The sequence below is a fragment of the Homarus americanus genome, unplaced genomic scaffold (assembly GCF_018991925.1).
Source record: "Homarus americanus isolate GMGI-L3 unplaced genomic scaffold, GMGI_Hamer_2.0 scaffold57694, whole genome shotgun sequence".
In the NCBI taxonomy this organism is placed as follows: Eukaryota; Metazoa; Arthropoda; class Malacostraca; order Decapoda; family Nephropidae; genus Homarus; species Homarus americanus.
The window spans coordinates 1-14706 of NW_024735583.1; the positions used below are offsets into that span (position 1 = coordinate 1).

At 43.8% G+C, this 14706-nt stretch overlaps 1 protein-coding gene across 1 annotated transcript; it reads right to left on the minus strand.

Moving 5' to 3' along the window:
• Positions 1–10783: 10783 nt before the first annotated feature.
• LOC121871592 (leucine-rich repeat extensin-like protein 3) lies at positions 10784–11752 on the minus strand. Its single transcript, XM_042374009.1, has one exon. The coding sequence runs from the start codon at positions 11750–11752 to the stop codon at positions 10784–10786; it is 969 nt and encodes a 322-aa protein (XP_042229943.1).
• Positions 11753–14706: the final 2954 nt, after the last annotated feature.

Here is a 14706-nt window from a genome sequence, read left to right on the forward strand (position 1 = left end):
TAGCTGGCTGCATTGCTTCACCTGACATGCCCACCAGATATGCCCACTCAGTCATGCCCACTCAGTCATGCTCATCGAGATATGCCCACTCAGTCATGCCCACCGCCAAATATGCCCACTCGTCATGCCCACCTGATATGCCCACTTAGACATGCCCACCAGATATGCCCACCCGACATGCCCACTAATCATGCTCACAGCTGCAACAATCAAAATAGTGGAGATTAACTGAGAAAGCTTAAACTTATTTTTTACCTTAAGATTTACCACCCAAATGTTAATGTGTGTGCAGTTATGTTAGGGTTAGGTTAGGCGGGGGTTAGGGGTTAGGGTTTGGTTAGGGTTTGGTTAGGTTAATTACAGTAATAGAGTTGGGAATTCATAATAATAGCATTCTGTTAATGGTAGGAAGTGGAGGTCAGTGATGTGTGTGTGTTCTCGTGTGTGTGTGTGTGTGTGTGTGTGTGTGTGTGTGTGTGTGTGTGTGTGTCCTCTTCTACACTGTCACAACTGGTTTCCTTCTAATAGTTGTTGTTGTTAAAAGAAGTTAGGTTAGGTTTGGTTAGTTAGGCTTGGCTAGATTTGCTTGGTTATGCTAGATTAGGTAGAATGGGATTTAAGTTGGATAGGTTTAGGAGGAGATAGGAAGAACTGGTTCTGCCAAATAGGGTGGTGGACGAGTGAATGTTTAGCAACTTTGTAGTAAGTGATGGAACGTTGGAAAGTTTCAAAAGGAGGCTGGAGTAGATTCATGATGATAGAGAGTGGTAGAATTCTCGACAGGAGCTGCTATGCATAGGCCAACCGGCCTATTGCAGACTCCCTTATTTTCTTATGTCTTATGTTCGGTTTGTTAGGTTACGTTACGTTACGTTACGATGGGTAAGGTTTGCTAGGTTTAAGAAGTTAGGGTTACGCTAGGTTAGATTAGGTAACTTACATCCTGTTGACCAGCCACCACACTGTGGTGTCCCTCAAATATTAATGGGTTGCCTCACAGGAAGCATGATGCGTGTATGAATAATCTTCCTGTCATTATATAACTTTGACTTGACAGGATGCAGGGGTGGGTGGGGTGGGGTGGTGGGGTGGGGTGGGGGGAGGGTGGGTGGTGGGGTTGCTCTGCAGAAGTTGTAGATTGCTTTGACAGTTGGACTGTAGTGATTGAGATCACCTGGAGGATTTTAAACTTCCTTCTAATTCCTCCCATGTTTATTCTCACCTGATGATTAAACACACTAACGCCACCTTGAGGGAAGAAGAAGGTTAGGTTGCTAGGTTAGGTTATATTAGGTTAGGTTAGATTGCCAGGATACTTAAACTTGTGTGCTGCTTAGGTGCTCCAATTCACGTGATGCTGATATGTTTATACACACTAACACACAGAAAAACCTTTGTGTGTGTGTGTATACGTGCGTGTGTGTGTGTACAAGGTGTGTGTGTGGAGTATAGAAGAAACAAGGCCATAACTGCAGTGTATCCTGGGAGAAAAAGGTCTTGGCAAAATTCCAAGGAACCAACCCACGCCATTTACGGTATCTTCGAAAACGTAAACAAAGAATAAAGTTGACGTCGACGACTGAAAACAACTAAGGCGACTCCTTATATTCCATCGAAGATAACTAAGGCGACATTGCATCCCCTTAATGAAGCACGACTTGCGGCGACTTTACATCCCTAATGAACATGACTTGCTACACTACACCCCACGAAGATAACTAAAAGATACCTAACACTTTTTAAACTGCATTGGTGAAGAAAGGATAGTAGACGTCTATTTTCTTGTTTAGTTTTGGGGGTTGAATAAAGGCAGCTATAATACCTCCTGACGCCTGCCAGTCTTCTTATTTGAATCAGACAATTATTATCAACGAACCAATGATTACATCATAAAACTACAGATAAATAAATGATCTACTTTTATACTTCCCTGTCTCTAAGTTTGTAGAGTAATTTTATCAACGTTTAGTTATATATATGCAGGCCTATTTAGATCATAGTTTGAATGGCAAGGTTTATATGAAATATATCCCTACCGGCAACTTAATACCCAAGTTCAGGGCTGTGGCGTAAGGGGTGGTGGTGTTGCCATATCGGGGGTAGACATATTGATTTATTTATTAAGGTCAATTTTCATAGATAGATATATAGATAGATTGTTTTGTTTTTTCAGCGTGATATAGACAATGCAAGTGTGTGGTACAGGGTATATAGATAGTGCATTTATACATACTATACAATGCACGTATATAAAACAATAAAAACATAGAACATAAGAACAAAAGAAAATAAGAAAATAAGGAGTCTGCAATAGGCTGGGTTATTCGTGCATGGTAAAGCCCTGTCGAGAGTCACTACCACTCTCTATCTGCGAATCTATCCAGCCTCCTTTTGAACTCTCTCCAGCGTTCCCTGCACTTACCACAAAGTTGTTAAGCTTGTTCCACTCGTCCACCACCCTATTTAGAACCAGTTCTTCTCATTCCTCTAAACCCAAACTTATCCAACTTAAACTGTTGCTCCGAGTCCCATCCTGCTCGGATATTATAAGAAATTTATATCTATATCTCCTTTTATTGATTCCTTTCCACTTGAATACTTCTATCATATCTCCCCGCACTTTGGCAGCCAGTGTCTTTCTAGGTAATGCAAGTTGTTTTTAACCTATCCTGATATGGAAGGTTTCGGTCCCGAATCATTTTCGTCATTCGCTGCACCGGCCCCTAGTGAATTGATATCCATTTCTATAATAAGGGCACCAGAACTGAACTGCTTAATCGGAGGTGGTACTCGACCAGTGCAAGATATAGTTGCAATATGACCTCTGCACCTGTTACTTACACTTCTAGATATAAAACCCAATACCTGTTTGCCTTATTTCGAACATTAACGCACTGTTTTCTAGCCGCAGGTCCGGGCTTACATACCCCTAGGTCTCTTTCACAAGTCGACTTTCTAGGTTGGATGTTGTTGGCGCCGTATACACGACAGTATTTGCTCCTTCCACATACACGCTGCACTTGCTGGGTGTTGAATTATCGGTCTCTTCAGTTTATTTCAGATCTCCTGTAGTGTATCAACTTGGCCTGAATTAATCTGCCGCCCTATTTTGGTGTCATCCGCAAACTTGCTTATGTCACTGCTGCAGCATCAAACAATATATATATACATACATATAGACGGTGTGACATACAAACAATAAAACAAGAGTAACACACACACACACATACACACACACACACACACACACACAGACACACACACACACACACACACACACACACACACACACACACACACACACACACACACACACACACACACACGCACACACACACACAACGTTAACACCCAGGAAAAAGTGCAAAAGAGGGCATGCAAGATTATTCTCCTTCCTAATTTGGCTACACAAGAAGCGCTCAACACACTGGACTTTCTGGATTTCACTGACCATCACTACGGACCTCATCTGCACATTTGTGTTAGGTGCACCATCCTGACACCGGCCCTACTACCACCTGAGATCCCTAGCCTGAGAATTGCCGTTCGACACCACAACCGCATCCAGCCCATACGCGCACGAACCGATCTCTATAAGAACAGCCTGTCCCAACCATTGTAAAAAATTATCAATAACTTGCAATAAATCAGCGTATTCACTCCCAGCAAACACTACTTGCACTGTCACTATGTTGAAATAACTGTAGTTTGAGCTTCCCCCATCTAGTTATTATATATCTTATTTATATCACTTATGTTACTTGTATATTATTTGTAATTCGTAAACCCATTCCCAAATATGTAACTGTACATTTTCAGCCTTCTGGCTGCTTTTTCTAATAAAACCGTTAATTATTATTATTTATATACACACATGCACACACACACACACACACACACAGACACACATACACACACACACACACAACCAGGTAATCTAATTCATTCTTCGTATTACTCTAATCTCTACCCAGTCCAGGTATGCTCTGTAATTGGCGACGTTCAAAAAATTTTAGGTGTTAAGGGCCTGGCGGGGCAGTGGATGGTGGGGTACAGGTATAATCCATGGGTGGGTAATGTGTCTGTATGTCTGTAGGTTAAAAACAAATACATCGTTTGTCTGGGTTTTATCGTTTTATATAATCTGATCGTGGTTTATTTTTTTGCAGTTTTTTAAAGATCTCAGTTTGCGTTACTTTACGGTATAGCACCCACCCGCAACAGGTCACTGACCCACATCAGGCCTGGGGAAAATGATAATAACAACAACAACAACAACAAACAACAACAACAAAAACAAAAAACACACACAAAAACAATAATAATAATATAAAAAGAACCAAAATAAATACAAAAAATGAAAAAAGATCAAAGTGAGAAACAATATATGTACAGTATGTTGTGTTGTCATTAGTGAAGAGAAACAATTGAGGCCCAGCAATTGGTGTGTGTAAATGAGGCAGAAGTCAGATGAGCAACCTGGGACTTGGTCACAATTTCAGGATGCCATATGGCAACAGGGCTTCAACGCCATTAGACAACACTACATCCTATCTATTGTTAAAAATAATAAACAACTCCCTGATTTATGTACTGTACAGCCCTGTAAATGTATTCAACGCATATTATATCATTATGTCTAAATCAAATGTAAGTCTGTATATTTTCAGACACCGGCTGCAACCCTAATAATAAACCTTTTATTATTATTATTATTATTATTATTATTATTAATAGTAGTAGCAGTAGACAGTATATTATGCTTCCAATATCTTCCCAGCGCGGCAGTACCTCCCGCTTGATAGCTGCTGTTGCTGGGGTTGTTGTTGCTGGGTTGTTGCTCTGTTGGGCTCGCTGTTGCTGGGTTCCCGTTGCTCGTTGCTGGGCTGCATTGTTGCTTGGGTTGTTGTTGTTGGGTTGTTGTTGTAGTTGTCGTCATTGCTGTTGCTGGGTTGTTGCTGTTGGGGTTGTTGTTGGTTGTTGCTGGGTTGTTGCTGTTGGGTCATTGCCGGTTAGTTGCTGTTGGACTGTTGCTGTTGCTGTTGCGTCATAGTTGTTGCGTTGTTGCTCGACAATTGCTTTCAATGTTGTTGCTGGGCGTCGTTGTTGTCGCTTGTTGTTGCTGGCTGTTGCTGTTGTTGCTGGAGTTGTTCTGGGTCGTTGTCATTAGTTGTTGCGGGCTGTTGTTGCTGGGTTGTTGCTGTGTTGTTGCTGGCTGTTGCTGGTTGGTGTTGTTGTTGGCTGTTGTTGCTCGGTTGTTGCTGGCGTTGCTGGGCTGTTGCTGTTGGGACTGTTGTTGCTGCCGTTGCTGGGTGTTGTTGGGTTGTTGTTAGTTGTTGTTGTTATTGTTGTTATTGTTGTTTGGTTGTTGTTGTTGGGTTGTTGTTGTCTTGTTGCTGTGTTGTTGTTGTTGTTGTTGTTGGGTTGTTGGTTGTTGTTGTTGGTCGTTGTTGCTGGTTTCGTTGCTTTTAGTTGTTACAGGTCATTTGTTGGTTGTTGTTGGTTGTTGTTGGTTGTTGTTGGTTGTTGTTGTTGCGTTGCTGCTGGGTTGTTGGTTGTTGTTGTTGGGCCGTTGTTGCTGTTGTTGCTGGTTGTTGTTGTTGGGTTGCAGTTGCTGGTCATTGCTGGGGTTGTTGTTGTTGGGCTGTTGTTGGGCTGTTGTCAGCTTGTTGCGTTGGGCTGTTGTCTGTTGGGTTGTTGTTGTTGTTGCTGGTTGTTGTTGTTGTTGCATTGGCTCAGTTGTCATTGCTGTTGCTAGGCTGTTGTTGTCCTTGTTGTAAGTTGTTGTCAGTTGTTGTTGTTGGGCTGTTGTTGTTGGGTTGTTGCTGGCTTGTTGTTGGCTACTTGTTGCTGGTTGTTGTTGTTGGGTTGTTAGTTGGGTTGTTGTCGGTTGTTGCTGGTTGTTGCTGGGTTGTTGTTGTTGGGGTTGTTGTTGGGTTGTTGCTGCCGTTGTTGGCTGTTGTTGTTGCCGTTGCTGTTGGGCTGTTGCTGGGTTGTTGCTTGCTGGGTTGTTGTTGCTGGGTTGTTGCTGGCTGTTGTTGGGTCATTGTTGCTGGTTGTTGTTGCTGGGTTGTTGCTGGCTTGTAGTTGCTTGTTGTTGGGTTGTTGTTGTTGGGTTGTTGTTGTTGGGTTGTTGTCAGTTGTTGTTGCTGTTGTTGTTGCTGGTTGTTGTTGGGTTGTAGCTGGGTTGTTGTTGTTGGGTTGTTGTTGTTGGGTTGTTGCTGTTGCTGTTGGGTTGTTGTTGTTGCCGTTGCTGTTGGGTTGTTGCTTGTTGCTGGGTTGTTGTTAGTTGTTGTTGTTGGTTGTTGCTGTTGTTGTTGTTGGGTTGTAGTTGCTTTGTTGTTGGGTTGTTGTTGCTGGGTTGTTGTTGCTGGGTTGTTGCTAGGTTGTTGCTGTTGTTGTTGCTGGTTGTTGTTGCTGGGTTGTTGTTGTTGGGTTGTTGTTGCTGTTGTTGCTGGGTTGTTGTTGCTGCTGTTGCTGGGCTGTTGTTGGGCTGGTTGCTTTGTTGTTTGCCGTTGTTGTTGCTGTTGTTGGGTTGTTGGTTGTTGCTATTGTTACTGTTGCTGTTGCTGTTGCTGTAGCTGGGCTATTGTTGTGTTGTTGTTGCTGGGCTGTTGCTGGGTTGTCTGTCAGAGTCACTATTGTTGCTGGGTTGCTTGTTGTTGGGTTGTTGTTGTTGTTATTGTTGTCTATTGCGGGTTGTTGTTGTTGTAGCCAGTTATTGGTTTATGGGTTGTTGCTGTTGCTGTTGTTGTTGGGTTATTGCTTGCTGGGTTGCTGTTGCTGCTGTTGTTGGGTTGTTGTTGTTGGGTTGCTGGTTGTTGGGTTTGGCTTGTTGTGGTTGTTATTGCTGGGTTGTTATTGCTGGGTTGTTGTTGTTGGGTTGTTGCTGGGTTGTTGTTGTTGGGTTGTTGCTGTTGGGTTGTTGCTGTTGTGTTGTTGTTGTTGGGTTGTTGTTGTTGTTGTTGTTGTTGGGTTGCAGTTGCCATTGTTGTCTGTTGTTGTTGCTGGGTTGTTGTTGGGTTAGTTGTTCAGTTGGCTATTGTTGCTGGGTTGTTGCTGTTGGGTTGTTGTGGGTTGTTATTAAGGTTGTTATTGCTGGGTTGTTGTTGTTGGGTTGTAGTTGGGTTGCTGTTGTTGGGTTGTTGTTGTTGGGTTGTTGTTGTTGGGTTGTTGTTGTTGGCTGTTATTGTTGGGTTGTTGTTGCTGGGTCGTTGTTGTTGGGTTGTAGTTGCTGTTATTGTTGGGTTGTTGTTGTTGGGTTGTTGCTGTTGGTTGCTTGCTAAGGGGTCGCTGTTGTTGCTGGGCTATTATTGTTGTTGTTGTTGGGTTGTTGTTGTGGGTTGTTATTGTTGGCTGGTTGTTGTTGGGCTCGTTGTTGGGTTGTTGTTGTTGGTCATGTTGCTGGGTTGTTGTTGTTGGTTGTTACTGTTGTTGTTCTGGTTGTTGCCGTTGTTGCTTGCTGTTGTTGTGGGTTGTTGTTGTTGCTGTTGCTGCTGGGTTGTTGCTGTCATTAAGTTATTGTTGGGTTGTTGCGGGTTGTTGCTGTTGCCGTAGTTGCCATTGTTGTTGTCAGAAGCCGTTGTTGTTGCTGGGTTGTTGTCTGGGTTGTTGTTGCTGGGTTGTTGTTGCTGGTTGTTGTTGCTGTTGTTGCTGTTGGGTTGTTATCTGGGTTGTTGCTGGGTTGTTGTTGCTGTTGTTGTTGGGTTGTTGTTGTTGGGTAGTTGGGTTATTGTTGCTGGGTTGTTGTTGCTGTTGTTGTTGGGTTATTGCTGGGTTGTTGTTGTTGGGTTGTTGTTGTTGTTGTTGTTGGGTTGTAGTTGCTATTGCTGTTGGGTTGTTGTTGCTGGGTTGTTGTTGGGCTGTTATTGGGTTGTTATTGTTGGGTTGTTGCTGTTAGTTGTTGTTGGGTTGTATACACGCTTATTCAATGTTAATTTCTAAGATAACTCAAATCAATATTTAATTCAACCTAAGTGTTGTAGTTAATTTCTTCTGAACTGCTGTAAAATTAATGTCATGATCAATTAAATAGGCATTAAAATAATTAATACAGCTTAGTTAATATTAAAAGTACTAATGATTTTTAGCATTACAAAAGATCAGAGTGAAATAAAAGAGAGTAAGAGAGAGAAAGAGGAGGAGGAAGAGAAAAGAGAGAGAGAAAGACAGGAAACAAAGAACAGACACACACACACACACACACACACACACACACACACACACACACACATTCAAACCAGAGGGTAGAAGCGCGCCAAATTATCGCTCACCACAGAGTCCTTGATGATATAGTACCTTCCACCCTCCCTAATCCGTCTTTATCACACCTTCTGGCTCCCCCACTCAACAAATACATTATTTAGTTGTTTTATATCCCACTTACATCCCCTTTATTCTCCCCAGCCCTGAATTACACGATTTATTATGAATTAACCTTGAGATGAGAAGGGTTAACGAACTCTTCCCGCCAAAACCTGCGCGGGAAACATCAGCGAGACCTCGATTACTTGACCTTTCTACCTATTTCCGCTTCTATCGAGGTTAAAAGACACCAGGAGGAATTTATAATTATTTTTCCTTCTATTGGTAAATATAAATATATATCTCGATTATTATTTACGATAATTGTCTCATATATTAATTAATTGATTTTAAATATTACAAGTTAAATATAATTAATTTCAATGTTATTTAATGTAATTTTCTCTTAATAAAAGATTAAGTTGTTTTTGTTAGTTATTTGGGTATTTATTATTTGTTCATGTGATAGAATATTTATGTCGGTAGGAAGTGTGTGTGTGTGTGTGTGTGTGTGTGTGTGTGTGTGTGTGTGTGTGTGTGTGTGTGTGTGTGTGTGTGTGTGTGTGTGTGTGTGTGTGTGTGTGTGTGTGTGTAAAAAAACAGGAAAACTCCACCAACCTCACCATAACGGGGCCACAACCCTTACCCTTCCATAAGACTCACTATACCACAGAAATCATATGAGAAAAACGACCTTATTAGCCTTGATGTTAAGCATGTTATTCCTCCGAGTTTTGTTATATCGGGGTTATAGTGTTATATTATAGAGCTATATAATGTATGACTATATGAAGAAAGATGTTATTTACGTGTTGGTGTTTGTGAGGGCGAGAAGGTGGTAATTGATGGGAGAGTGGAGAGGATTTTCGACCGTATGAAAGAGTTGATGCACACAAGCACGCACGCGCATACACACACTCACATACACACACACGCACACACACACGCATAGAGACATACATGATGTTTTATCTCGGCTTTGTGGAAATTTATGAAAGCGAAAGTGATAGTGAGGAACCCACCCCAGCATTGTCCAGTTGTGTGTCTGTTTGGATGTGTGTGTGTGTGTGTGTGTGTGTGTGTGTGTGTTTATTCGCTCCAACAAACCAGGAGCGAACTCGTAACAATGGTTTTAAATTAGACAAACTTAGATTTAGGCGTGAAATTGGTAAACACTGGTTTGGAAACACAGTAGTGGATGAATGGAACAAGTTACCAAATATCATCATTAACTCGAATACACTGGATAGCTTCAAACACAGGTTGGATGCTTATATGAGCAATAGGGGTTGGGTGTAAATGGGACTGCCCAGTATGGGTCAATAGGCCCGCTGCAGTTTCCTCCATTCTTATGTTCTTATGTTGATGTTTGTGTTTTTGTGCTGTGCTTGTCTGTGTTTGAACTACCACCACTACCACTACCACCACCGTCACCACAATCACTACTACTACAATCACCACCACCACCACTAACACTTCCTATTGTTACAGGCAAGTGACCAACCTCTACCACAATGGGTCAGCCTCACCACAATGGGTCAGCCTCACCACAATGGGTCAGCCTCACCACAATGGGTCAGCCTCACCACAATGGGTCAGCTTCACCACAATCAATAACAATGGGTCAACCTCACAACAATGGGTCAACCTCACAACAATGGGGCCTCAACAATGGGTCAACCCCACCACAATGGGTCAGCCACCACAGTGGTCAGCCTCACCACAATGGGTCAGCCTCACCACAATGGGTCAACCTCAAACAATGGGTCAAACCCACAACACAAGTGGCCCCCACCCTCACTATTAATGGGTCCACAAATGGATCAGCCTCACCACAATGGGCGGTCAGCCTCACCACAATGGGGCCTCACCACAATGGTCAGCCTCACCACACGGGTCAGCTTCACCACAATGGTCAGGCCTCACTCACCACAGCTCTCACTCAATAATGGGTCAGCCTCACCACAATGGGTCAGCTCACCACAATGGGTCAGCTCAATTATAATGGGGTCAGCCTCACATGGTTGGCTCTGGCGTGACGACTTTGTTTGACTGAATGATATTATTAAAGTTTTATTTTACTTCAACTATGAATAGACCCCTGTGTGTGTGTGTGTGTGTGTGTGTGTGTGTGTACAGTATATGTGCATGTATATTTATGTATGTGTATATGTATGTATGTGTGTCTGTGTATATGTATGTATGTGTGTATGTGTGTCTGTGTGTATGTATGTGTAAGGTGTGCATATATGTGTATGTGTATATTTATGTATGTATGTATGTATGTGTGTATGAGTTTATTTATGTATGTGTATGTATGTATGTGTATATTTATTTATGTGTATGTATGTATGTGTGTATGTATCAGTAATATAAGGTCTATTTACCATCAAGTATAATATATACATCAATAACCTCACTAATATGAATCATTATCTCTATTAATAATCTATATAATTCATTTCTTTTATCGTATATATCATTTAAATTGGTATAGTCTGGTGCATTGTGGGTCTGTGCATTGTGGGTCTGGTGCATTGTGGGTCTGGTGCATTGTGGGTCTGGTGCATTGTGGGTCTGGTGCATTGTGGGTCTGGTGCATTGTGGGTCTGGCATTGTGTCTGGTGCATTGTGGGTCTGGTGCATTGTGGGTCTGGTGCATTGTGGGTCTGCATTGTGTATGGTGTATTGGTCTGGCATTGTGGGTCTGGTGCATTGTGGGTCTGGTGCATTGTGGGTCTGGTATTGTGGGTCTGGTGCATTGTGGGTCTGGTGCATTGTGGGTCTGTGCATTGTGGGCCTGGTGCATTGTGGGTCTGGTGCATTGTGGGTCTGGTGCATTGTGGGTATGGTGCATTGTGGGTCTGGCATTGTGGGTCTGGTGCATTGTGGGTCTGGTGCATTGTGGGTCTGGTGCATTGTGGGTCTGGCATTGTGGGTCTGGTGCATTGTGGGTCTGGTGCATTGTGGGTTTGGTGCATTGTGGGTCTGGTGCATTGTGGGTCTGGTGCATTGTGGGTCTGGGCATTGTGGTCTGGTGCATTGTGGGTCTGGCATTGTGGTCTGGTGCATTGTGGGTCTGGTGTATTGTGGGTCTGGTGCATTGTGGGTCTGGTGCATTGTGGGTCTGGTGCATGTGGGTCTGGTGCATTGTGGGTTGGCATTGTGGGTCTGGTGCATTGTGGGTCTGGTGCAGGGTTTGGTGCATTGTGGGTCTGGTGCATTGTGGGTCTGATGCATGTGGGTCTGGTGCATTGTGGGTCTGGTGCATTGTGGGTCTGGTGCATTGTGGGTCTGGTGCATTGTGGGTCTGGTGCATTGTGGGTCTGGTGCATTGGCCTGATGCATTGTGGGTCTGGTGCATTGTGGGTCTGGTATTAGGGTCTGGTGCGGGTCTGGTACTAAGTTGGTGCATTGTGGGTCTGGTGCATTTGTGGGTCTGGTGCATTGTGGGTCTGGTGCATTGTGGGTCTGTAGTCATTTCCCCCAAAATCACCTATTATTTCCCGCTTTTTCCTCATTTCCAACTGTTCGTCCGGTTTATATAGTTATTTAAATTATATTATATAAATTTATATTATGACCTTAATTTATATTATTTAAAAGTAGTGTTAGTTGTTTTTAGCGAAGATTCACAAGAGAAGAAAGGATTTTAATGCTGCTCGTGTCTGCTAGATTTTCCCGTTTTTTTTTAATTCAGGCGTTAACATTCTCCTTCCCTCTTGCTCTTCTTGTTCCCGCTCCTTCCCTCTGTCCTCTTGTTCCTGTACTGTACGTATCTCAGTCTGCGCTCAGATGAGTGTCCTCACCCCACCACTCAAACACCCCCACCCCCAACCCCACCAGGATAGACGCCCTACGCAGTACTGCAGATAACACTGAGATGCAGCTTGTTATCAGTAAGGTCAGTGAGCGGCGAGTTATCTCGCCTCTTATCTCCGGTAAACACACGATAACAGAGTCGTTATCATAAGTGTCTTTCCCAGAATAACAACAGTGTGATGTTTACATAATTGTGGTGTGTTGGGGTGTGTTAGGGTGTGTTGGGGGGTGTTAGGGTGTTGGGGGTGTGTTAGGGTGTGTTGGGGGTGTGTTGGGGTGTGTTAGAGGTGTGTTGGGGTGTGTTAGGGTGTGTTGGGGGTGTGTTAGGTGTGTTGGGGGTGTGTTAGGAGGTGTGTTGGGTGTGTTAGGGTGTGTTGGGGGTGTGTTAGAGGTGTGTTGGGGGTGTGTTAGGTGTGTTGGGGTGTGTTAGGGTGTGTTGGGGTGTGTTAGGGTGTGTTGGGGTGTGTTAGGTGTGTTAGAGGTGTGTTGGGGTGTGTTAGAGTGTGTTAGAGGTGTGTTGGGGGTGTGTTAGGTGTGTTGGGGTGTGTTAGAGGTGTGTTGGGGTGTGTTAGGGTGTGTTGGGGTGTGTTAAATGATTGTTTCACCTTTTCATATAAAACATGTCTTGTAGTCTTAATAACGAGGTTACTTCCTACACCTTCGGGTCTTTATATCAAGGTTAACCCTACACCTTTAGTTCTTTATATCGAGGCTACACCTTACATCTTCAGTTCTCAATACCGAGGTTACACTATCACTTTGAGGTCCTACTAACGAGGTAATGAAGCTGTTAACTGGAGGTGGGCTTTTAACTACCACTAACTTGTTAAGTAGTTACAATTACCTCGTTGGCCAAACAAGCGTATGACCTTTAGGTGCTCTCAGGGTCGTGTCAGTGAAACTGTGTACCGAGACCCAGATGACCCGACCCGTGTGTGTGTGTGTGTGTGTGTGTGTGTGTGTGTGTGTAATAATAATAATAATAATAATTAACGGTTTATTGAAAGAGCTTGGCAGCCAGAAGGCTGAAAATATACAGTTATTTGGGGAATGGGTTACAATTACAAATAATATACAAGTAACATAAGTGACACAAATAAGTTATATAATAACTAGATGGGGAGAGCTCAAACTACAGTTCATTTCAACATAGTGACAAAGTGAGGGAGCAGTGTTTACTGGGAGTGAATACACTGATTTATTACATGTTATTGATAATTTTACAATGGTTGGGACTGGGCTGTTCTTATACGATCAGTTAGTGCACGTATGGCTGGATGCGGTTGTGGTGTCGAACAGCAATTTGGACAGGGATCTCAGGTGGTAGTAGGGGCCGGTGTCGGGATGGTGTAGAAGTGTGTGTGTGTGTGTGTGTGTGTGTGTGTGTGTAAGATGTCGGTGGACGGAAATAAAGTCAACAAGAAAAAAAGTTAGGTTAGGTTAGTTTAGGTTAGGTTAGCTTTAGGTTAGGTTAGCTTAGGTTAGGTTAGCGAAGTTAGGTTAGCTTAGGTTAGTTAGCAGGTTGTGTTGTTGTGTTGCTTAGGTTAGGTTAGTTTAGGTTAGGTTAGCCAGGTTAGCTTAGCTTAGGTTAGCTTAGCTAGTTAGCTAGCTGGTTGCTTAGCTTAGGTTACTTAGCTTAGGTTAGCTTAGCTTAGGTTAGCTTAGGTTAGCTTAGCTTGATTAGGTTAGCTTGGTTAGGCTAGGTTTTTTCTCGTGCTTTTTCTTGTGACTTTTTTCCCGGATTCAAGATGTCACAGCTCACTCATACAGCCACATTATCTGTATAGCTTTTTGCAAGAATCCGGGTTTGCAATTTAGACGCTGTGGGGTGGGGGAGGGAGGAGAAGGCTTACATGAGGGAAGAGGGGAGGGGCGGGGGTGGGGTGAGAGGGAGGGGGAGGGGGGGAGAGGGAGGGGTAGGGGTAGTGCCGATGTTGCAGGATCAATACAGTCCTCTCTGCTTCCTGATGAAATTTGCAACGCTGGACCTGTGGTGGTGGCTGGGGTAGTGGGGTGTAGTGGTAGGGGTGGTGGTGGTAGGTAAGTGGGGACTGGTGGGGGGGTAGTGGGGGTGGTAGTGGTGGTAGGGGTGGTGGTGGTGGTGGTAGGGGTAGGGGTAGTAGTGGTGGGGAGGTGTTTCTGGTGGGGGGTGGTGGTGGTAGGGGTAGGGTAGTAGTGGTGGGGAGGTGTTCTTCTTGGGGGTGGTAGTGGTGGGGTGGTGGTGGTGGTAGGGTAGGGGTGGTGGGGTGTTTTGGTGGGGGTGGTGGTGGTGTGGGGGTGTTTGTTCTCAGTTCATTGTGTTGTATAATGTTCTCCAAGTGGTGACCAAATGTTCTTCAGTATGTTCATGTGTTATTAAGGTGTTCTTTAAGGTGTTATAGAGGAGGGAGTAGGATCTGTTCTTCCCCTCTTATCTCCCCTCACCCCTTTCCTCCCCTCTCCTCCCCCCTCTCACTCTTCTTATCCAAACCTCTCATTTAACCCTCCTCTCACACCCTCTTTCAAACCCTTCCCTTACCCTCCCTTTCTCTCCCTCCTTCCCCTTCCCCACCTTCCCAACAGTAAGGGAGACAAGAGAGA

Bases quoted from the DNA above. Each gene is read 5' to 3' on its own strand.
- LOC121871592 (XM_042374009.1), bottom strand. From the start codon at position 11,752: ATGCACCAGACCCACAAATGCACCAGACCCACAATGCACCAACTTAGT.